Source organism: Terrapene carolina, unplaced genomic scaffold, assembly GCF_002925995.2.
Source record: "Terrapene carolina triunguis isolate 2854851 unplaced genomic scaffold, T_m_triunguis-2.0 Scaffold66, whole genome shotgun sequence".
Classification (NCBI taxonomy): Eukaryota; Metazoa; Chordata; order Testudines; family Emydidae; genus Terrapene; species Terrapene triunguis.
The window spans coordinates 52,230,916-52,256,130 of NW_020664417.1; the positions used below are offsets into that span (position 1 = coordinate 52,230,916).

Genomic DNA, 25,215 nt, shown 5'->3' on the forward strand with positions numbered 1-25,215 from the left:
GAAGGAGGAACATGTCTGGAAGCTGCACTGTGAAGGTGGAGCTGTGTTTTCGTCTCCTTATCTAAGTATCTTGCCAGATCACCTGTATGTTGCTACACTAGGAGGACTTTTATTGGCTGTAAATCCAGTATGTACCTTCCTTGCTATCTCTGGGCCAGATCTTGAATCCTTATTCAGCCAAAACATGCTCTGAAGTCAGTAGAAGTTTTGCTTCAGTAAGGACTGCAAGGTCATACTTTCTAATAACAATCTTTTTCATCCAGGGATCTCACTGCATTTCAAAAGAGAGCAGTATTATCTTGATTTTGCAGATGGGGAATCTGAGGTGCAGAGAGACGAAGACTTAAATTCATAAAAGGACTCTGTGAACCTCCTGACTTGGAGGTGCTCTACCTCCCAGTGGGATTCTCAGCCTCAAGTTAGTTGCCCAGGTTCCCTATACAATGTGTGGGGAGAGTCAGGTGCCTAAGAAAGGGATTCATGGAAGCTAACGGGGGCTGCTTAACTTAACCAGTAGGAGATGCTGAGGAGAGGAGTGTGGCCTTTGAAAGGCAGTGCTCAGGTATTTCTGTGTCTAAGGCTTTGTCTACATTGGCAAAACTTTTGTCGTTCACAGGTGTTTTAAAAAAACAACAACCACGCACCCTCACACCCCCCCGAAAGACAAATGTTTTGTCTACGACAAGCACTGATGTGAATAGCACTTTGTTGGCAGGAGTGCTCTCCTGCTGACAACACTAATGCTGCTCATTATGGGTGGGAGTTTTTTGTCGGCAGGAAAGCTCTCTCCTGCCGACAAACAGCGGCTACACTGCGCACCTTTTAGCAGCATGGCTGTAGCTGCACAGCCGTGTTGCTAAAAGCTGTTCTAGGTATTAAGTTGGAATAATCTCTGCAGAGTAGGTCTGCTCTTGCTTTGCCGCTTGGGGGACCGAATTCTCTTTTCTTGTGGCTATTCCCAGGGCCCAGCCCAGTTACTAGGAAGAAGATTTGCCCAGTAGTTTTGTGCAGCTTTCTACAATCACATTAAATGCCATGTCTTGTACTTTGTCATTCACAGGATACGGGTAATAAGATCTGGAAAAGTTCCTGTGGAAAACCCCTCTTCTCCTCTCCTCACTGCAGTGAGCAGTATGTGTGCATTGGATGTGTGGATGGAAATGTGTACTGTTTTAGCCACTCAGGAGAAAAGGTGAAAAACTATCACTATTAGATTATTCGACTTTCTTACATCACAAACTCTTGCTTTGATTTATCTTTTAGTAATAAATCGCAGTTTTATAAAATTGTTCTGAGGATTTCAGTGGTTATCATATATTAACGCTTACACCAGCCAGGTAAAATAAGTATCAGTATGTACCCATTTTACAGAAAAGTAAATTCTAACAGAGAGAGGTAAAGCAGTTTGCCAAAGGCTATCCAGCAAGTCAGTGGCAGAGTTGGAAATAAAATCCAGAATCCCAGTCTCTCCCCAGCCATCCCTCCGTTCCTAATGCAGAGGTAAAAATCCTGAGCATCTCAGTTGAATTCTAACCATTTAATTTGGGAGGGAAGGATGAGAGGGATGTCAGGTGGTGACATTTTTGGTTTGAATTCTGTTAGCAGATGTCAGGGATACACACAGCAGAGTTGAAAGCAAGAGTTGCTTTCAAGTCCCATCCCTATCTTTCAGATTTGTTTTATAAAGGTACTGACTGGAATTAAGGTTTCACTGACATGTTTATCAAGGTGTCAAACAAAATGCTGGTGTCATGGCAGAGGTACCTGTGTAAGTGTGTGTGTGTGTGTGTGTGTGTGTGGCTTGGTCTCATTCTTAGAAAGAATCTTGGATGCGATGGTAAGATTTATTTTCTCAGAGATGTACAAGATTTGCATCTCTGGTTTTAATTTTTGTTGTTGAAACTGTCGTTTGTTTGCCTGGGCACAGCCATAGGGTACTTAACTCACAAGTGTTGTCCATAGTAAAAATTGTCACTGATAAAATCATAGAATCGTAGGACTGGAAGGGACCTCGAGAGGTCATTTAGTTCAGTCCCCTGCACTCACGGCAGGACTAAGTATTATCTAGACCATCCCTGACAGGTATTTGTCTAACTTGCTCTTAAAAAACTCCAATGATGGAGATTCCACAACCTCCCTAGGCAACTTATTCCAGTGCTTCAACTTCCTGACTGTCAGGGTGGTTTTCTTAATGTCCAACCTAAACCACCCTTGCTGCAATTTAAGCCCATTGCTTCTTGTTCTATCCTCAGAGGTTAAGGAGAACAATTTTTCTCCCTCCTCCTTGTAACAATCTTTTATGTAGTTGAAAACTGTTATCATGTCCCCTCTCAGTCTTTTCTTCTCCAGACTACACAAACCCAGTTTTTTCAGTCTTTCCTCATAGGTCATGTTTTCTAGACCTTTAATCATTCTTGTTGCTCTTCTCTGGACTTTCTCCAATTTGTCCACATCTTTCCTGAAATGTGACGCCCAGAACTGGACACTGTACTTCAGTTGAGGCCTAATCAGCACTGAGTAAAATGGAAGAATTACTTCTTGTGTCTTGCTTACAACATGCCTGCTAATACATCCCAGAATGATGTTTGCTTTACTGTTGACTCATATTTAGCTTGTGATCCACTATGACCCCCAGATCCCTTTCCGCAGTATTCCTTCCTAGGCAGACATTTCCCATTTTGTATGCGTGCAACTGATTGTTCATTCCTAAGTGGAGTACTTTGCATTTGTCCTTCCTGCATGTCATTCTATTTACTTCAGACCATTTCTCCAGTTTGTCCAGATCATTTTGAATTTTAATCCTATCCGCCAAAGGACTTGCAACCCCTCCCAGTTTGGTATCATCAGTAAACTTTATAAGTGTACTCTCTGTGCCATTTATCTAAATAATTGATGAAGATATTGAACAGAACCGGATCAGGAACTGATCCCTGTGGGACCCCACTCAATATGCCTTTCCAGCTTGTCTGTGAACCACTGATAACTACTCTCTAAGAACAAGATATATCACATCTACTGCTTTCCCGTTATCCACAAGGCCTGTTACCCTGTCAAAGAAAGCTATTAGGTTGGTTTCACACAATTTGTTCTTCTCACATTCATGCTGACTGTTAGTTATAACTAAGGCTGCGAGTTTGTCATGGATTCCGTGACTTTCTGGGATCACCATGACTTCTGCTATAATGGTCCATGCTCCCCCTCAGATTCTGACCCTTCTCTCAGGTCTCCATGTTTTGGACTTAACAGTGGGCTTTTGTCACCTGCCCCCATTGAACCTAGTTTAAACCTCTCCTCATTAGATTAGCCAGTCTGTATCCAAATATGCTCTTCTCCTTCCTCAATAGGTAGACCCTGTCTCTGCTTAGCAGTCCTTCTTCCCAGAACAGCATCCCGTGGTCAAGGAATCTAAAGCCCTCCTGGCGACACCATCCTCACAGCCAGGCATTCATCTCCAGGATGCAACTGTCTCTGCCTGAGCCCCTACCCTTGACCGGAAGGATCAAAGAGAACACCAACTGTGCCACCAACTCCTTCACCCTTACTGCCAGAGCCCTGTAGTCACTTCTTATCTTCTCAGGGTCATACCTTGCAGTATCATTGGTGCCCACATGGATGAGTAGCATGGGGTAGTAGTCAGAAGGCTGGATGATCCTTGACAGTCCTTTCCATAACATCTCGGATATGGGCCCCTGGCAGGCAGCATACCTCCCGGGATGCCATGTCAGGCTGACAGATGGGTGCCTCCGTCCCTCTCAGAAGAGGGTTACCAACCACCACTACCCGACGTTTCCTCCTGGGAGTGGTGGCTGCGATCCTCACAGCTTGGGGGGTACATGGCTTCTCCTTCTCCACCTTTGCAGGTGATTCCTCGTTGCCAGGGCAGCATAATGGTTCTTTGTCACTGGTGGGAGTAGGGGGGGAGCACTGCCTGCTGCAAGAAGTAACCAGCAGCCAGTGTGCTCCCTTTGACAAAGCCATATCCTCCTCTCCTGATGGCATGACAGCAGCCCTCTCTAACTGGATAGCTTTCCCAGCCTTGGATGTCTGATGTTCTAAAACAGTGATGCTAGGACTCCTCCCCCCCGCTTCATTGGCTTGCAGGGATCTTTATGTAGGTGATTCTCGGAACTCCCGCAAGATGGGATTTGTTACACTACACCAATACAATGAGGAAAGATTTTCTTCAGAGTGCATGGAGAGGGGATGTGGGGTTTGCCCTGCTGGAGGGACACCTCTACTGTAATGGCCTTGAGGTACTTACTGTGTTGCCTGTTTAGCCTCTTTTTAGTAGAGCCTCCACATAGGTGAAATAATTTACAGGAAACGAGAGAGAAAAGGTGGTTGAGATTATATCTTTTGTTGGTGAGAGAGACAAGCTTTCAAGCTTACTCAGAGCTCTTCTTCAGTTCAGCTCTGTGTAAGCTTGAAAGCTTGTCTCTTACCAACAGAAGTTGGTCCAATAAAAGATATTACCTCACCCACCTTTTCTCTGGAATATCCTGGGACCAACATGGCTACAACAACACTACATTACAGGAAACTATCATGTGAGTGCCTGCCTACTGAATTTATGTGTGGAGCTTAGCTCGTGAATGTTGCAAGTATTTTCTAGCCATGTATTATACAGTACACCATATGCCAGAATCCAGATGATGCAGTATATTTGTCCTCTCTGTCAACAACTTGTCCCTAAAGATTAAATAGATGTGTCATTGGTAACCTGAACAACCCGTAATAATGGATTATTTTTTTAATACTGTTCTGTAGGTTTGGCAGTTTTCCACCAGTGGACCAGTCTTTTCATCCCCATGTATCTCAAGTTTAACTAAGCAAGAAATATATTTTGGTTCCCATGACCGCTTTATCTACTGCTGTAATATGGAAGGTAATTTACTGTGGAAATTTGAAACCACTTCAAGTGTATATGCAACTCCCTTTATTTTCCATAGTCATGACTTGGAGAGTGAAACGCTGCTGGCAGCAACATCCACAGATGGTACAGTGTGGGTCCTGAATGCTAAGAATGGATTGGTAACAGGTGTCAATAAACTTCCAGGAGAAGTATTCTCTTCCCCTGTAGTATGCGGATCAAGGCTCGTTGTTGGCTGTAGAAATGATTACGTTTATTGCCTAGATTTGTGTATCGCTGAAGAAACAAGAACTACTAGGATGTGTTAATCTGCTTTATCTCTAGTGTCTACACTTGGACGTTAAGAACATCCTTAAATTGTACTTTAAAGCACCCAGGCCTGTAGGTGCTCCTCTTGGCCCATGCTACTTTTGTAAAATGTATCATGTTTGCAAACTTTGTTAGTTAACAATTTTGCACCAACAGGCATGTCTACGCTGCAATAAAAGACATGTGGCAGTGAGTCTCAGAGCTTGGATCAACTGACTTGGACTTGTGCTGTGGGGCTAAAAAGAGCTCTTTTTAGTCCCGTAGCAGGAGCTCGAGTCAGTTGACCCTGGGCTCTGAGGCTCGCTGCCGCAGGTTGTTTGTTGCAGAGTCAATGTACCCATTGTCTTGTCTGGACTAGGAAAAATGTGTGGTTTTCTTTTAAAATTTTGCCTATGTGCTGTTAAAAACATGATAGTGCTTAGTGGCAACAGTGTGTAATACTTTTTAAAAATGATACGTGGTCATGGACAACCGTAAACTCCCCCCAATCATGACCTCTGGACACATTTTTAAGGTGTTAGTGTCTACACTAGGTGAACATTGGTGCTAGCTAATATGTTTTCAAAGTCAAGCTATTTTCCTAATCAAGAGAGGGCACTTGACTTAATGATTGCTCAGCATCATGTGTCTGATTTAAGCTGAATTTTGGTGAAAAATAAATGTGTTCACTTTGACATAACTGTTTCTGGCAATTTATATTGAATTTTGTGCCATATGTCATGTCTAGCATGGAAATTCGCTTGTCTGTTTGGTCTCAAGTTTTCCAGTATTTGGTTTGGCAATTTAGCCTTTTTATTGAATGTATTAACATATTTTGTAAATAGATAACTATGTCTCAGTGTGCCTACTGCACATGCATAGACTGAGGTGTTCTGCCTCTCCAAGCACCTTTCCCTTGAGGTTGCTATCTGTTGTGGGGAATCCTTCAGTGCTGATTATTCTATTCTATATAGGTTTTAAAAATGCATTCGGGGGATGCAGCAGTGCCTGGGCCAGCCCCCACGGGGGGGCTGGGAGGGAGTGCCACCCAGCCCTGCTCTGTCCCCAGCCTCAGGCCGCAGCTCTGCTCCTGGCCCCCGGCCCCGCTCTCAGCTCTGACTTGGAGGGGAAGGGTGGCAGACGGGTAAGGGGGGACATGAAGTGGGAAGTTTGGGGACCACTGCTCTACAACTTAATCTTTTTACGGTATCTAGGGAAGCCGACCTAACTTGCAAGAATAAACTGAATCTTCATTTTTACACAGTGATCTATGTCGATTAGTAAATGCTTAGCCCAAAAATAGTTGATTTGAACATTGTGAAGTTTACACTGGAACCCATTCCAAAATTATATGATTGTTATAAGCCCTTTTAAGCCCATATTTGAGTTTAAACACAGGAATAGTCTTATAGATATCAGTGGGTATGTCTACATAGCATTTTGGAGCAAGCTCCTAGCCTGGGTCAACAGACTCTGCCTAGAGGGGCTTGCACTAACACTCTAAAAATAGCTGTGTAGACATTTTTGATCTAAGCCAGGCATGGCCAAACAGCAGCTCGCGAGCCACATGTGGCCCTTTTAGCATTAGTGCGGCGTGTTGGGGCTCGGGCCTTTAGCCCTGCAGGAGGTGCCCAGACTCAGGGCTTCAGCTACACATGCACATTATAACAGAAAATTGCATCACACAGGGCTGTGCAGACCTTGTGTGCTTGGGATATCCCTGCTTTCTGCACAAAGTCTGTGTTTACTGTTAAGTCGGATTTCAATAGTTCTCTGAGTGACGATCTCGCTGGATTCCAACCTTCAGGTGCGCATGCACCCCATGCGCTGGCACCAGAACTGTTCATAGTAGTGTCCGTTGACCTGCATGTGAGTCGTACATCAACTGCGTGACACATCTGAGGCTTTAAGAGGCCATGCAGGTCCAGTTCCCTCTTACTGCCACATGGCCAGAGAGAGAACCTCTGTTCCTTGTTGCTCTTAGCTTGCTATGAGTACTGTCTTCACCTCTTTTTCCTTGTATGTAGTTTTTTGTTGTTTTTTTTCCCGCCCTTTAGTTGTAGTTAAAGCTCAGATTTTGTCATGGTAATTTTTAGTAAAAGTCAGGTCACGGGCAGTAACCAAAAATTCAAGGAAGCCTGTGACCTGTCTGTGACTTTTATTAAAAATGGTGATGGGGGGAGGGGACGAGGAGGGGGAGACAAGCTCACAGCAGTTGGGAGCTGCGGGTCCCCACTGCCCGTGGAGGCTCGGAGCTCCAGGACTGCAGGGAGTTGCTTGGTGCTCCAGGAGCTACCTGCTGCCCATGGTGGCTTGGCGCTCCGGGGGCCGCCTGCTGTGGCTCAGCACTCCAGTGGCTTGGCGGTCTGGGCAGGCACCTGGGTGCTGCAGGGCCCCCCACTGCCCGTGGGGACTGGGCTCTGTGGGAGAGACCCCATCCCCATGCCACAGCTGGGAGTTGCAGGACCCCTGCACCTGAGATCACTGGTGCCCCCCACTAGCTGATAGCTCCAACCCTGCAGCCCCCAGGGCTGAAGCAGAAAATGTCACAGAGATCTCTGGTAGTCACAGATTCTGTGACCTCTGTGACATAATCATAGTCTTAGTTGTAAAGTTAGTTGTCCTTTCAGATAATTTGTTAATTGTTGCCATTTTGGACTTTTCTTCCGTTCACGGGACTCTTCCCCAGTGCGGGGTCTATGCCCCAGCAAGCTGGGTTTAAGTACTGTGCTTCGCGCCCTTGCGCCTTCTCTGTGAGCGACGAGCACCAACCTTGCCTCCTGCTTGGGTAAAGCTCATATCACTGCTCTATTTGCAGCTTGCTCCCACCTCGGACTCTGGAAGCTTGGGAGCTTCGCCTCTGTAAGCTCCTCATGGAAGAGGTGATGCAGCCACGTGCACCTTTGGATCCAGCACTGGGGGGATCTGTCGGAGTTCCAACCGGCAGCGGGCACTTCTCCCAGCCCTTCCTGCCTGGCGCTAGCGGCACTGCTGCCTCTGCCCAAATCCCACCATGTGCGCAAGAAGCACACTCATGGGCAAAAGGGCGGCTCACCAATGGGGACCGCCCCTAAACACAACATTGCCTCCCTGAGTCGTGCCAAGTCGTGCATCGACTCAGAGGCTCCCACTCCAAAGAAGCCTCGTTGAGAGCATAAATCCAAACATCGCGCTCTGCTGGAAGTTTTATACTTAAGTGTTAACCCTATGTTAATTTTGTGGATGACAGTGACATCTTCGAATTGCATGAGGAAGAAAACCGAAGTTTTAAGCCAGAATAGGAGGAAGATTTTTGCATTCACTGTTAAAGGTGGCAAGCCCCTGTGCCTTATCCGCAATGCATTGCTCACTACAAAGTGAGCAACTTGAAACTTCACTACTAAACGAATCACAATAACTTTTCATCTAAATATACACCTGAAAAGGAATTAAGGAAAAACAAGTGAACCCCATTAAAATTACACCTCAATAGACACTACTTTCGGCATTCAGTAAGGAAGCTGACACAATGACTGAAGCTAGTTTTGTTATGTCATGGAATATCGCTCGTGCTAACCGTCCATATTGTGATGGATAATTTAAGAAGAATATTGCAGAAGTGGTTGCAATTTTAGATCCAAATAACACAAGACTTCAACGACTAATAAAGGAAATTCCAATTTTGTGCCACATTATGGAGAGAGAGATCTCCCAGATCAGTGCTGATGTTGCAAGCAAAATGCAAAATGATCTAAAGAATTCTCTAGCATTCAGTCTAGCTGTGGACAAATCCACAGATATACAAGATAAACCACATCTAGCTGTATTTGTTTGCTGTATTTCCGTGGATATAATTATGAGAGAAGAAATGTTGGACTTAGTGGCGCTAAAAGAAACACCTGTGGGGTTGGCATAAAGAACGCAGTTGACGCAGCATTGACAAATGCCGATGTATCGCTGGATAAACTAGTGAGTGTTTCAATGGATGGAGCACCTGAAACTATGTGGGGGGGGGGGGGTTTAGGTTTAAAGATGTGCAGAAGCTGAGATCCTGCTTTGCCTTTTTTGTAAACTCATTCATGTTTGATGTGATCAACGATGGCTGTCTGATTCTCAAAACCATGGACATAGAAACATCTACTGTAGAAATGGAACTGTTGGAACTCTAGGAGGACCAGGCTCTAAAGATGCATACATCAGTCTACAATTGAGTTCTGGAAACAAGTGCCAGGAATGAAGTATCCTCAACTCAAGAAGATTAGTGTGCACCTCATTTCAATTTTCGGCACTACATACTACTGTGAATCGCTGTACTCCATGATGAAGTTCATAAAATCGAAACATTGTGCAGTCCTTACAACGTAGCATATGACCAACCTCCTCCGTACCTCATTGACAGCATATCAACTGGATTTCCAAAGACTTGCGTCCAGGATGGAAACCCACAAGTCTTCTAGCTCTCGCAGTAATTAGCCATGATACAGTAAGTAGGATGCTAATATTTGTAAAATTATGCATGTGTAAAGGTTGTGCATGTCTTATAGCTCTCAAACTTCTGACGATTATCGTATGTGGTTCAGAGGATCAGTAAGTTTGGCCATCCCAATCAAAGCGATAGGAGTTATTCATCCCCAAACACCTTCCTTCGACTAACTGGCAACTTCCGTTAATGTTCTCAGGAATCTTATAAACTAAGGGTGGAACTCTGTTGTTTAGCTGAAATGAAATCAGTGGGAGTTACATGCCCAAATTTCTTTGTAGATCCCACCTTAAGTCTACAGACACTGCGCTGGAATTTACCTTATGCTATGCCTGATCCTTTAAGATGCTTCAACTCCCATATTCCCAATATATTTTTCTGTAGCTAAGGGTGCTCAGGTTGTTCTAATTCTAAGCCTGTCCTCCAATGTGTTTGCAACCCCTTCCAGCTTGGTGTTATCTGGAAATTTTATAAGTACTCTCCACTGCATTGTCCAAGTCATTAATGAAAATATTGAATAGTAACAGACCCAGGACTGACCCCTGACTGATCACACTAGATTCACCCTCCCAGTGTGACAGTGAACAATTAACACCATTAATTTGGGCTTGAATAGGGACTGGGAATGGCTGGCTCACTACAAAAGCAATTTCCCCTCTCTTGGTATTGACACCTCCTCATCAATTATTGGGAGTGGATCACATCTATCCTGACTGAATTGGCCTTGTTAACACTGGTTCTCGACTTGTAAGGTAACTCCCTTCTCTTCACATGTCAGTATATTTATGCCTGCATCTGTAATTTTCACTCCATGCATTTGAAGAAGTGGGTTTTTTTACCCACGAAAGCTTATGCCCAAATAAATCTGTTTAGTCTTTAAGGTGCCACTGGACTCCTTGTTGGTTCAGTAAAACATTGTAGTCAAAAGCATAGTTATCAATCTTTCAACCAGTTGTTGTGCACCCACCTTGTAGTAGTTTAATCTAGACCACATTTCTCATTTGCTTATGAGAATGTCATATGGGACTATCAAAAGCCTTACTAAAATCAAGATATGTCACTGCTACTGCTTCCCCTCCACTACCCCTCCATCCACTAGGCCAGTGACCCTGTCAAAGAAGGAAATTAGGTTGGTTTGGGATGACTTGTTCTTGACAAGTCCATGTTAGCTATTCCTTATAAGCCTATTAGCCTCTAGGTGCTTACAAATTGATTGATAATCTGTTCCAGTATCTTTCCAGGTATTGAAGTTAGGCTGACTGGTCTATAATTTCCTGGGTCGTCTTTCTTCTTTTTAAAGATATTTACTTTGTTTGCCCTTCTCCAGTCCTCTGGGATTTCACCCATCCTCCATGTGTTCTTGAAGATTAATTGTTCTGAGATTGCGTCAGCTAGTTCCTTAAGTACCATAGGATGAATTTCATCAGGGACTGCCAACTTGAATACATCTAACACATTCAATTTCCTGACAAGCTACAAGGAGAGTAGGTAAGCTTGCTTTTGTAGCTGGACAAAGGTTTGAAACATTAATACTACTTAGCAATGGTATTGTAATGCATTGGGCTTTAAATACAATAACCCATTTAAAAAAAGTTAGCCGTTTTTGTACTAAGTATTTACTAATTGGCTTGGATCATTGAGTAAAACTCAAGACTCAGTTCACACATGTCCAGATGTGAACACATTGAGCTTGGTGACTTTTGAAGCTCCTGCATGAACAATTAAAATGGTGCTGTTGAAATGAATTTTATATTGTCATTTTTTCCCAGTTCAGTAACACACAGCAGTGATGTGAATTTGTTGAATCTAAATTTGCAATGTCTATCAATCATTTTAAACTCAGGAACCATCTTCTTTGTTACAAAAACAACAGTTGTAGATATTTTTTTATTGAAATAGAACAACTTTTTCCAATAATGGGACCATTTACATTAAAATCTGACAACCAAAATATAAAAATAAAATAGAAATTACACTAATGTATCCCTTCATCATAGGTCTTGTTACTCAATTTTATTGTTGATAAAAACACATAGCAAGACATCTGTAGCACTAAAAATTCTATTTATAAATAAATCTGACCTATACCATTAACAGAAGGAGACAGTGAATGCATACATCTGATCATTTTGACTGGATTATAATTTAATAGGAATTAAAATGACATTAGTATAAGAAACAATTGCACTTTAAAACATTTGAAAAATTAAAAAAGTACAGAAAACAAAAACCTCACAATTATACATTTTGTTTATAATTTTGTACATTACTATATGAACATAGAGGTTAATTATATATAACCTGTTCAGAAGAAATGGTATTTTGTGTTTATAAATTACAAAAAAATTGAGACCTTCTACATAGTGGTTCATTCAGTTTTTAAAACATTTTTGCTGCTTTGAATAAATTCAGTAGTAACGATTTTTTTATTTTACAGAATTCTGACAATTTGTTCAGAAGACACAACAAAGCTAAAGTAAAGTAACAATTCACAGGTGTTTAGTGCAAATGTCTGTACTGATGTTACATGAAATGTCAGTGTTGAACATGTAGACTTCAGAAGTGTTTCCAAGCAAGTACTGTACATACTGAGTGCAGTTTTCAGTATACTAGATACCCTACACTTGTAAAGACTCTGCTTTGAAACTTTAGATTACAACCATCCTTAATCACTTCAAACTGTTTGTGTGCTATAAATGTGGCTAGTGTTGTTTTGGTAGGTCAGTTCATTTTGTCATGCACAATAGCACCTACTTTTTGCTCTATAAATCATTAAACATGCTTTTCAGTTCTTTGATCCTGACTACTATTTTTTTCTCTACCTTTGTGGTTGGCCTGTTCTTCTGCTCCCACCAACCTCCTGCATCTCCTTCCCGGCCCCCCACCTGCATCCAAAATCCTGGTGATGGATTTCAAGCAGTTTAGAGTTATAATTACAAGAACAACTCTTTTGCATACTTCAAAACCCAGATATGGTATAAATGTACATTAAGAAGTGCTACTTTATGGACTAATTAAACACACAAATATTATGGGCCAAATCCCCCCTTCAGATAATCTCACAGAGCTCCCATTGAAGTCCATAGGAGTTGTGTGCAGGTACCAGAGAGCTCACTTGTCCCTCTGTGTATAAAATTTTTAAATACTTAATGTGTTAGGAACAAGGGTCGAGATTTTAAAGGTTCTAGTTTAAATATGAAAGAGTGGAACACTGATTGCGCAAGAGCCACAAGAACAAACCTATTTTGAGCTGCACCTCTATTGAAGCTCACGTGTCTTTTGTGTTTGTGCTATTTTAACTGTGCTGCTTAACCTTTGTTTCCTACATAGGATGCAGTCTATTCAATAACAACTTTTGCTGACTAGCTTTTTTCAGTTCTTAGACCAAGGAGGACAGTACAGGGCTCATTGTTTTCTGCTTTATTTACAGTGTGCTCCCCTCCTTGTGTGATGTACAGCAATTTGGCTAAAGAAAAGTAATAATATGAAGTTATCAGATACATTATGTTGTAGCAATGCAATTTCTCCTCTCTTCTTATTGAAATGCCTCCTCTTAAAATGCTGAAGACTTAGCTTATGACTCACAAGAAAACATATATGTTTAAACAGAGGGGGATTTGCAGCAATATGCAAAGTTTATTGAAAACACAGGAATTATTTTTAGGAAGATGAAGCTTGCTTTTTGTTGATGTACTTACTATGTGTAAAAAGCCATTTTTTAAAAAAAGCATAACTTCCTGGGTAGAAAACTTAAGGATGCTAATATTTTTTATTACATTTTAAAGACTACTTTAAAAAAAAAAAAGTGGAAATGTTCTTTATCTTTAGCTGCACGGAGAACAGTTTATAAAAAAAAAAAAAAAAAAAAATTCAGCTGCAACAACTGCTTCCTCCCACCCCCCAAGTAAGTAAATTTTTTTACTCAATTTTACAGCTGGGTTGTCCAGACAAATCGCTTACCTTCCTTATACTAAAGTCACTCAGGGAACAACCTTAGCAAGAATTAGAAGTCAGAACCCGTTTTATTCTCTGTTCAGGAAACTGAATTTTAAATAAGTTTAAGTTACCACCTTGTCATGAGGATCCCAGGGTCTTGGTTTTCTGATTTTAAGCTTTTAGGCCCCAATCCTGCAAATATTTACACATGAATAACTTTATACGTGTCAGCAGTCCCTTTGAACTCAAGGAGACTCCTTAGGTATGTAAAGCTACTCATGGACACAGATATTTGTAGGAATAGGATCCTAGATTGCAAGTGTGCTCTGAGCACATGGATTCCTAATAATTGACTTTGCCTCTGAGTGAACAGGAGAAACTCTTTTTGTATCCCTGCTCCATGACTTTTTGTTTGGTTGCCCTATGAATATGTTAACTAGAATGATGGGCAGATCATTCCCTCTTTTTGAGGAGGGAGGTAAGCAATTGTGTTGAGTCCCCCAGCATGAAAGACAATAATGCCTCAGTAATTGGATGCTACCACTTCATTTGCAGGTGGGAAGAAGTCTCCCAAAATGCCTTGGAGAGGTTTTCAAATTGCAAATAAACTGCATCAAACCTTGAGTTCAAAAGTGACCATTGGGGCTAAGATGAGGGAGCATGCATTTTACATTCATTTTTTGTATTCGAGTGGCCAGAATCTTTTCGTTGTCTGCATGGAGAATAGAGATCCAAAACCTCAGACTCAAATGCTAACAAAATTTTAAAGAGCTTTTGATCTGAAGTTTTGGCCTCTCTTTTTATATTGGGCAAAACCAAAATCTCACATTTGAGCAGCCCTGAATTTTGAGAAATTGGATCTGAACTGTATGCCTGGGCCCACTCTCCGCCTAGTTTTTCAAAGCAAAAGGATCTATGATGTGAGCACACACTATAGTGAGCTAGAGCCAAATGGTGATCAGTTAAGTTTTTAATCCTTCAGGAAATGCATTTAAATTTTGTTCAGTTTATTTTGTCATGTGTAAAAAGCTGAATCAATAAAAAGGAGAAAACAACTAAGAAACAAAATGTAAAGAGCAAAAAGGTTACAGTTTACTTAATGATCTGCGGACAGTCACTCCAGGCTTTTGCTTTCCTCTTGGCTAGGGCCAGCCAGGCTGGTTCTGTTGATACAGGGTTAGCATCAGGAGTAGAGAATCTCTTCGTAACCTCTTTTGCTAATGGAGTTGATGGAACAGAATCTGAAATCTCCACTGTTTATTGATTTGGGAGAGAAAAAAAATAAAACAGATGAAACATGCTACACTGTAGAATAAGGGAGAACTATGACCTTTGCTCTGAATCTGTTCACAAAATGTATAGGTAATATATCTTTAAAACTATAGTTCAGTCTTCCTTTTTTAACCTTCTATATATGTTGAAAACCAAATTAATTTGGCTCAGATTTATAGATGGAAAAAAAATAGTCATTTAAAATTGGACTAACCCCCACACTTGAATGTGGTTCTACGCCGAAAAGTAACTCAGCGAACATGGAATGCTAGGACACTATTTTTACAGTCTCAATGGTTTTCAGAGCAAATTTGCTCAGTTTATAAGTAAAAATGCTGTTTTTAATCTTGTTGTCAATCCTGGAACCTCCCACCCAAAACCTGACAATCAAGCTAAATTCTTTCCTCCTTATGTATAAGCAGTAACCAAGTTTCTACAGGCACAGTTCTGCTCTCTTATATATATGCCACCCCACTGTCTCCAAATTATGCCCTCAGCGACACCTGGGCAAATCAAGGTCAGTACATTTACACAGAATAATGTAGCTCTGCAATTTCTACTTAGTTATCAATTCTGATGTTACTGTTTAAGTAGGAATAGAATCCAGCTTCCCTTCCCATAGCTGCTTGTTTGCAAGCTTCACAAGTACCAAAACCTAAAATAATAACTAAAATAAGCAGATATCTCTGAATATATACAAGTGGTGTATCTGTTGAATTAGGGGATGTCTATACTTACGCGGTAGTTCGACGGCTGGCAATCGAACTTCCGGGTTCGATTTATCGCGTCTGGTCTGGACACGATAAATCAATCCCGGAAGTGCTCGCTGTCGACTGCGGTACTCCAGCTCGGCAAGAGGAGTACCGCGGAGTTGACGGGGGGAGCCTGCCTGCCGCGTGTGGACCGCGTCTGAACCGCGGTAAGTTCGAACTAAGGTATGTCGACTTCAGCTACGTTATTCACGTAGCTGAAGTTGCGTACCTTAGTTCGAATTGGGGGGTTAGTGTAGACCAGGCCTAAGAAATTGCCTTTTACAGTCACTTTTCAGAGCAGAACTGCATGAAGTATAATGCAAGGATCAGATGACAGCATTATTAAATACTATAGTGATGGATGCTATAGAAAAACCTTTAGACAGGCCTTTTGCAAGTTTGTCCCTCTTTCACAGAATAATAATCTCTGATTTACCCCCCAATTATTTTATGACTAGAAATTTTAGAATAAATTTCCTTGATCAAGGGATTAACCCAAAGCCTGTTGAATTCAATGGGCTTTGGCTAAGGCCTTAATAGCTTGGGAGTATGTGTAATTCCATGGGCAAGTTAATGATAGAAAGATAAGGGAGGTGTCATTTGAATCAAAAAAATCTACAGAAGCATAATTTCAATTACGCCACCCTCTGTGGTGTGGCAGAGGGGACTTGTTGCCTGCTCCAGTTCCCGGTACTCTGGATGGTGGAAATGTTTATAATCCAGCATCATTGAAATGGGAGACAGGGCTTTTGAATGATACCCATGAATGCAATGGTATCAGACATAACAAACCTAGAACAATTATGTAAATACATGTTTGAGAAAATGTTTAAAAATCAACTTTTTTTTTTAAATTATACTTTAACAGAGGCATGTCAAACATGCAGCCCTCCCAAAATTAAATTGTGGCCCTCAACTGACAGTGTTCTATTATCAGTTAATGCTGAGAATACCTGATTAATTTTTTTAATGTTACAGATTACTAATATTGGAAGGTTTCAGAGTAGCCGCCGTGTAAAAGTAGAAGGAGTGCTTCAAGTTGATTTGTCATCATTGGCAATAATCAATACCACTGAAATGTTTATCAGCTTTGTTCATTAGGCCAAAAGACTTGTAATGAGGCACTGGTTAAGACATTAGCATCCAGCCAGAAAACACTGGAATCCATCTGACAGCAGCATGCACATACTTGCATAACATATGTTACATTACATAATTAATCAAAGTAATTTATTACAAAAGACTTGATCATTTTTAGGTATCAATGGAGAGGTGAAGAGTACCAACTAGTAGCTGAATCTTTGGAGAATACTGCTGAAGAGGACCTGGTTAAAACACCACACTCAGTGGCACTTTACCTGCTATAAGAAGTGCACCCAATAAACTGAATTTGGCAAGGCTGAAGTGGAGGTACATTGACCATCAGAAAAAAGCTGAAGCTGCTGGGACAAGTGCCGGGTGTGGGCAAGAATTGCCTTATATTGAGAAGAACACCACCTTCTTCTGCCCTAAACTGAAAGCACGAAGGCATCCATGAAGCACAGTTTCAACATGTGAGACACTGTATGAAGCAGTCACTCTTTGTGAGACTGTTGCATGGAAAGTTGTTGGTGCATTGACCCAAAAGATACCCATGCATACACCACTGTGTATCCCACAGAGTGCTGCACCAAGAACGTATCTAATGTGTTGTCTCAAGAAAAAAGCAATACAAACAAATACTGATTTTACTACTGCAAAGTGTGTGACTCAGTTGGAGTTCATAAATTGCCTCAGAGGCTCTAATGGATGGGAAAGTGGTAGAGATGGTCAGTGCAGAGGCTAAGTACAGAGAAATATGTGCTTTGAAAGTGAAGAGAAACATATGCTTAGCAGAAAGGCTTATAAAGCAATTGAACTGTGGGATATGGACATAGTTTTTAAGCAATCCTATTTGCAGAAATGAATCACTGCGTATGTCCTTAAAAGCAACAAAAGGTGTGGTGTGAGAAGTGAAAGCACTGATGTCAACAATAGTATGAAGACTCTAGGTGCAGCTACTACATTTTTTTTTTAAAACGGAAAAGCAAATTTGTCCTGCAGTACATAGGAGTTTCAAGGATCCATAGCTGATGCCAAACCTGAAAAAATACCACCACGTGACCTGTACTTCATTTTTAAATGGTGCATTGATGGTTGCAGTGACTTCAGCACCAGCCAGCATGAAGGTAAGCAAGTGGAGCACAAAGCTGCCATTTTATCACAAAGCCTCATGGATGAGAGTTGGAGTGAAAGGCAGGTTTCCAATATACACACGACAACTGTGTGGTGTATGTATAATCTACCACTACAAGTGGCTGTTGCTTTAGCAATTCATTCCAAAACCCATTCCTCAAGCAGCTTAGGCGCAGCATTGGCTCCTCCATTGATTACAACAGGGGTCAGCAACCTTTCAGAAGTGGTGTGCCGAGTCTTCATTATTCACTCTAATTTAAGGTTTCGCGTGCCAGTAATACATTTTAACATTTTTAGAAGGTCTCTGTCTATAAGTCTATAATATATAACTAAACTATTGTTTTATGTAAAGTAAATAAAGTTTTTAAAATGTTTAAGAAGCTTCATTTAAAATTAAAATGCAGAGCCCCCCAGACCGGTGGCCAGGACCCGGGCAGTGTGAGTGCCACTGAAAATCACTCGTGTGCCGCCTTCGGCACGCGTGCCATAGGTTGCCTACCCCGGCTTACAACAAACTACTCCAAGTTCTCCGTGGTACCACAATTGATGTGGAAGAATTGCTTGAAGAATTTCATTGTTGCATGGCATAACGAAGCTGCTACCTCTCACCATTCAGTGCAGTTTCTTCATAGTTCCTGGGAGGAGGCCGACACTAAAATTATCTTGAATGGCATCAGTACCCCAGAGATACTACTAAAGGCTGGATTTTTGCACAAGACACAGATGTTTTAGTGCTCTCTGTGAAATGCTACCCAAGATTTCCGCAAGATTGTTTTTGTGGCTGCTGCTGGGGAACAGAATTGTTGTATATCCCTCAGAAATGTGTTCCTATCCCTTGGATCATTTAAAAACTGCACACTGCCAAGTTTCCATGCCCTTTCAGGATGTGACAATAGTGGAAGGTTGGCAGAAAAGACCAAATTATCTTACTCAAAGCATCTGATTCATCCTCCAAAGACTCTCCTTGCTCGAAACGGCTGAGACCGTCACTGAGGTCATAGATGCACTGGAGAGGTTCATATGTTGAGTTTACCATTTGAAGGCCAACATTACAGCACATGAACAGCTCTGTAGCTGGATGTTTTCCCAAGAAGCAGATGGTGAAAAACTGCCACTGACAAGGGTCAAAAGGGAAAATTCCATGCAGTAGAATGATTCTAGGATATCCAGAAACTACCCTTCCCCATAAGGCATGAATGGGTCTTGGATTGATCATGCCAGTTATGTGTGAAATACCATGTGGTCCACAGTCTTTCCGCTAATTAAATGCTGTGTGTCAAAAACCAGATGCTCAACCCCCTGCAAATGTTTGGCCAGAAGACTGCCTTGTGCAGATGAGGATCAGTGTGATGTGTCTAGCAGTGAAGCCCTAGACTGAGATGACACTGATTAACAAATGGTTTGAGTCTTGCATGTCAAGGCTAACTTCATTAGGATCAGTGTCTCTTTTTCGGTAAGCAATGCATAGCTGTTAAAGTATAATTAAAAAAACTGATTTTTAAACATTTTCTTGAATATAATATTTAGTTAATTGTTCTAGGTTTGTCATGTTTGGTACCTTTGTGTTTGCAGGAGAAAGGACTTTTGAAAGATACCCAACTCAACCCATTTCCAACAAATTGTATTAAAATTTCCACCAACCAGAGGAGCTTGGAGGCAGCGAGTTGTCTCTCTCCCTCCGTCCTGCTGCAAAGTATGACACCATTGGAATTATGATTCTGTAGATTTTTACAAACCAGCTGACACCTACCTTATCTTTCTGTTGCTAACTTGCCCACAAAATGAGATTTTACTACATTATACTCCTACACAAAAAATTAACTATATAATCCCTGTCTCTATTTTCATGGCTCAGGTATAGTGCAAGCAGCCCTATTCTGTCCCTGTTCAACCCTGACCTAAAGGAACCACCTCTAGATTGGCACCATTGGAGTAAGTATTAGATGTGGCGGCACTCTGTGTGGACAGCTGTCCACTATGAACTGGACTAAGTCTGCCCAACTTGTGTAACAGATTTTAAAAAAAATCTATAACTGGGGGGTGGAAAAAACCCCAAAACTTTAAAATCCTGTGGGAGATCATCTGCTTTTTAGAGAAACACAGTTTTTAAATTAATCAATCTGACCCATTTTTTTGTCAGTAGGAATTCTATAATCCTGCGCAGCAGCTGGTAGCAGAGAATTTGGAAAGATGGTTACTTCAAAGGCTGTGCAAAGAGAAGCAGAGTGTGTGAAATATCGCTTTCCAAACAGCCCGTTTTAGCTACTTTCAGTGCAAGTCTGAAGCATCTTGGTTTTCAAATATTTTTCAGTTTTTAAAGATCTCTTTTAACATACATATTGTCATAAGGGAGGGTAGATTTGCCAAATTCCAGTGTAGGCCTTTATATCAAATGACTGCACCGTCATAACCTGCATCAGCCAAACATGTCTATATTTGTAATAAGATATGATGCCTGGCGTATTTGTTGTTCTAATATCACTATTTGACCTCAGAGGCAAATAGTGACCAAGGTGAAATCAAGTTCAATATATGCTTGAGGCATAATGAATTTTGATCAAAACGAGAGGTGTCAGCACAGGCATTGTTACGTATTTCTGAAGACATTCAGACCCTATTTGAAAATCTCTACATTATGAATTGCAAAAGTAATTTTTCCTGTGAAACTCAGATTTTAAGGCTGAGTTAGAGGACCAGAAAAAATATAACTATCTTCCAATGATTTAATTAGGAAAAAGTCTAGCATAGAGTTGGTTGGTGGTTCAGAGATAAATATTTCACTGAATTCTTCTGCTATCAGTCAAGCTATAGTCCTTGGTATGTATTGGCTGACTGGTTAATAATGTTACAGTATTCATTATTATTGATCTATGAGGAATTAGACAACACTAACTGAATTACTTCATCACTTTTCAGCCAATTATAAACCATAATCCTTGGCACGTAGTAGTACAGAATATACAGACTCAGACTTACTTCTACTGAGAATACATAAGTCAGCTACTACATGACTTTTAGCAATAATCCCACAGCACATTTTTCTCCAAACAGTAAGTCGTAGGAAGGCTATGTCAAAGGAGTTCTAACCAAAGATCATTAGCAATACTTCATACTAATCCTTCTTTTATTAAAAATTATATTATAGCACCTTAAATTTTGCACATTAGCTATTATTTGTAGTAGTAATAATGCTTTTCATGTATATGTGAATAAGGAATCCTATTTCAATTTAGCTTTAATTTATATCAGTGTATTATAGAATATTATGATCTACATAAATGGGTGCTGCCTGATCTCAATCAGTAAAATAAATCCTGGTCACTGCACCATTGCCCTGATCAGCACAGCACGCTTGTTTTGTATTAGCTCATTGGCAGGATTTAATAGAGAAACAGGCCAGGGTACAAGTATGTTTTGTGGAGAAATATTTGACGAGCCCTATTGATTATAGCCCTAACATACCTGGAGAAGCACATTATTAAAATACAGATGTCTAAGACACCCATCACACTATTCTGTGAATTTAGAAAGTGCTTTCCCTGTAATGTTTTGCCAGTTACTTCAACAGAAGTAGGGGTTAGGGGTTCAGGAGGGAGGTGCAGGGGGTAGAAATGAAGGGGGTGCAGGGGGCACAGTGCAGAGGTTAGGGACACAGGAGGGGGTGGTGGTGGGGTGCAGGAGGGGGCAGTGTTGGGGTGAAGGTGGCACAGTAGGGTGCGGGGGGGGCAGAGGTTGAGCGTGAAGGGGATGTAAGGATTAGGGGTGTAGGAGGGGGAGCAGGCATTAGGGGCAAAGGGCACAGTGCAGGGGTTAGGGAGACTATAGGGGACATGGGGCAATGGGGGGTGCACCACACCCACAGGGGCCAGGGGCACCAAAATGCAAGTTCGCCCAGGGTGCCATTTTCCCTAAGGCTGGCCCTGTGCCTGGATCTGGCAAAGTTCATAACTAAACAAAACCGTGGAATATTATGGTCTCTTTGCTTTATAGACATACATACAGCATCAGTCTCAGCTAGGGTTGCCAACTTTATTTGCGGAAAACAAAACGCCCTGCCCTACCCCTGCTCCCTCCCTCCATCACTTGCTCACCCTCGCTCGTGCACTCATTTTCACCAGGCTGGGGCAGGGGGTTGGAAGGCGGGAGGGCTCTGGCTGGGGGTGCAGGTTCTGGGGTGGCACTGGGGCTTTGGGTCTTAGCTAAAGGAGCCTGCCTTAGCCCCGCTGCGGGTGGCTGACCGGAACCATCAGGATCCCTTTTCGACGGGGCATTCCCATTGAAAACCCTAGTCTCAGCCCTGTAAACCAAATCTTGAAACAGAAGTGCTAATCTGGAAGCGACTGTCACAATTACATTGCGAATTCCATGCTTATAGTCTCTCAGGGGACTTCCAGATTAAATCTGGTCATTTTAAAAGTAGAAAAAGGATCTTACTTAATTGCCAGCCCATCAGACTGAACCAGGGATCTGACAGACAAGCTGGGTTCCTTCTTGCTGAAATCATAAAGATGTTGCAGCTGGAACTTAGTTTATAATTCTGATGATGATACGTGAGCCAAAAAAAGAATCTAGTTCCCTCCTGAGAGCTCTGCAATGCTACCACTAAAAAAAAAAAGTGATCACTATTGAAAACCTAAATCTATCACTATACCTGTCACAGAAGTAGGAAGAGTATTGGACTTTTTGAGCTGCTCTCTGCGTTCTAGTCTTGACACAGCCATCTCAATTTTCTTCTCGTCTTCCTGAGGTGTAGGTTTCTGCAGTACACTTGTTTTGCTGATATTGCTGCCTTTATTATCTGACTGATTGCTTACAGCAGCCTAGGATGGAGAAGGAAAAGTGTTAGATCAGAAACAGTCCATTATGTATTGTCTACTACAGTGGTTCTCAAGCAGGTTTCAGGGGGCGACCAAACAGGACCAGCGTTAGACTCGCTGGGGCCCAAGTCAGAAAGGCAAAGCCACACCGCATGGGGCTGAAGCCTGGGTCTCTGAGCCCGGCCACTCAGGGCTGAAGCCAAAGCCTGAGCAACTTAGTTTCAAGGGGGTCCCTGTGGCATGGGGCCCCGGGCAATTGCCCTGCTTGCTATCCCCTAATGCCAGCCCTGGCTTTTTATATGCAGAAAACCAGTTGTTGCACAGGTGGGCTGTGGATTTTTTATAGCATGTTGGGGGGACCTTGGAAAGAAAAAGGTTGAGAACCCCCTGGTCTACTATATACAAATAAGAGATCTCATACTTGATGATATCCCAAATGATGGCCTGTAGTGACAGCAACCCCAAATTAACAATGATGCTTTTACGTGCACATCTTTCATACGTAATTGATGATAAAAACATGCAAAATGTCAGTGAAATTCATGAAGTGCTGGAGATCAGACTGAAATTCAGTAACAATATACAACATTTTGTACTGAAAATTGATTTGCAATGTTGTTCATTGCGCAAAGTTAAACCCCAGACTTACCACCTGATTTTACTGACTGTCACTTTAGCTTTTTATAAAATTTCAAAAACTGAACAGGAATTCAAACTAAATCAAGAAATCCGTATTTAAAAAAAAAGTTTTCTGAAGATTCTTTGTTTATTATTTTACATTATCTTTAGCGAGCTTCTCAGCCTGCTTTGCCTCTCTGGCTTGTCTCCTCTCCTCTCTGGTAGCTTGCTGCTCACGAAATCCCTTTTGCTTTTGTAGTGCTAATGTAATCCACAGCGGTTGTGCAGATTCAACTTTTTCCATCAATTTGGAGCCATCTAAAGAATGCCTGCTCTGGAGAACTGGCTTTTCTATAAGAAAAAGGAAAGGATAAGATTGGTTGTGTGCAATACAAAAGGTGTTCATTTTTCCTTAGTCCTAAAAAATAAAATACAGCAATATAGACAACAAACATTGTTTAAACACATTGAACTCAGTGTCAGTCACAGCCTTTCAAGCATTTATCACATTCTGAAGCAGATTTGTTACTTATCAAGAAGAGACATTACAATACTCCAGCCTTATACTTAGCAGGCCAAAGTCATCCTTGGTGTAACTTCACTGATCTTACTCCAGGCAGGAATTCAGCCTTGTATCCTAATTCTACCTATTTTGATTCTTAATCCCTTCAGACCAAATGTGCCCAGCTTTGCCTAAGTGTGGGCTCAAGTGACACTTTGCCATAAATGCTATTTGTATAAAATTGAGGCTAGCTGGGTAGTCCACAGAGACTGGTTGTCCCAGTATGCAATGCTTCATCTTAATCTGAACAATATCACAATGGAGGTCACATGCTGGAAACTGTAGTGTTTTCAGGCCCAACTTGTATTTCAAAGAAAATGGTAACTGTTGATCTCATGTATGAACACACTGGGCCACATTTGGGCATCATAATGTAGGCCCACTTTTGACAACGGGACACAGTTCTGCACGGTCTCATATTTCTAGAGACTGATTTAGAGCCCCTACCATGGTAACAGCTTTCTGAAATTTTACAGGTTTGTGGTGGTGGTGGTGGTTGTTTTTTTAATAATTGATGGCATTTAAGCATCAACAGTTATTTTCTTATAACACATAATCATAATTGTTTATGCTGAAGAAGAATCACTAGATATATAAAGTTGATATAAATGGCTTTCCTTCAAGAGCTTAAAAGTGAGAGCGACTAAACAAAAACATCCAAAATCCTACCCATAATGGTCAGGTTTTTCACTAGGTTTCCATTTAAAGCATCAGTTTGATTCCCCCCACAGAAAGCATCTGGGGTGAGAGTTTAGAGCATGGTAGGTGTTCACTTTTTCAAAAACTTCATTTGTTTACAACCTCATATCTTAAAATGGCCCAGCCTAGAAATGTCAAAACTTGTTTTATTCTGTTGGACTTGTAGAGCACTGGTGCCTTTGGCTATTTCTGGAAAGTATGCCATTTAACTGAGGAGTTATTTGATATGTTGCTTTGGAACCTTTGAGCAAACTGTTGTGCTTCTCAGGTTGGACAGCATAGAGTTTAGGAAGTCTACCACCAGATGCTACATGCCTTTGAAATTCTGGATTGGAGCTATATCTGCAGAGCTGAGTGAAGCACAAACTCTGGGGGAGTCCTGAATTTAGCTCACTCTCTGCTCTTCATTTTAGCAGCACATCTCCAACTAGTTTTCACACATCATCTGTACATCAAAAAGCTTAGGGGAAAACAAAAATCTAAGGAAAATCTCCCAAATGGTTGTTTTGAAGATTGTAAGAACAGAGCAGCTATTTCAGGAAAAAGACTCATTCAGTGCATTATAAAAACATGTAGAACTTTCAAAAAGCAAACAATTGAAAGCCTTGAAATTTGGAGTTAAGTTTCCAGAGACAACTTAGATTCTGACTGTCCTACCCTGTGCCTCTGATCTGTCCTTACAGTGACACAGCACCTCATTCTACATTGCTACTATCCATTAAACCCCA

At 41.5% G+C, this 25,215-nt stretch overlaps 2 protein-coding genes across 5 annotated transcripts in view; one reads left to right on the forward strand and one right to left on the reverse strand.

Moving 5' to 3' along the window:
• The window catches only part of AASDH (aminoadipate-semialdehyde dehydrogenase), a 40,388-nt gene extending 34,253 nt beyond the window's left edge, over positions 1 to 6,135 (forward strand). For 3 of the 4 annotated variants that reach the window (XM_024193205.2, XM_024193224.3, XM_024193215.2), the window contains 3 exons: positions 2 to 127; positions 1,061 to 1,192; positions 4,768 to 6,135. In XM_024193205.2, the coding sequence (XP_024048973.2) occupies positions 2 to 127; positions 1,061 to 1,192; positions 4,768 to 5,178 (669 nt within the window). In that variant the 3' untranslated portion in view covers positions 5,179 to 6,135. The remainder of the gene's footprint in view (position 1; positions 128 to 1,060; positions 1,193 to 4,767) is intronic. The other variant, XM_024193235.3, reaches the window with a different exon arrangement.
• An 8,510-nt stretch (positions 6,136 to 14,645) lies between these two features.
• The window catches only part of KIAA1211 (KIAA1211 ortholog), a 44,155-nt gene continuing 33,585 nt past the window's right edge, over positions 14,646 to 25,215 (reverse strand). The window contains 3 exon segments of the mRNA XM_026648158.1: positions 14,646 to 14,806; positions 22,443 to 22,611; positions 23,387 to 23,577. Of these exon segments, the coding sequence (XP_026503943.1) occupies positions 14,646 to 14,806; positions 22,443 to 22,611; positions 23,387 to 23,577 (521 nt within the window).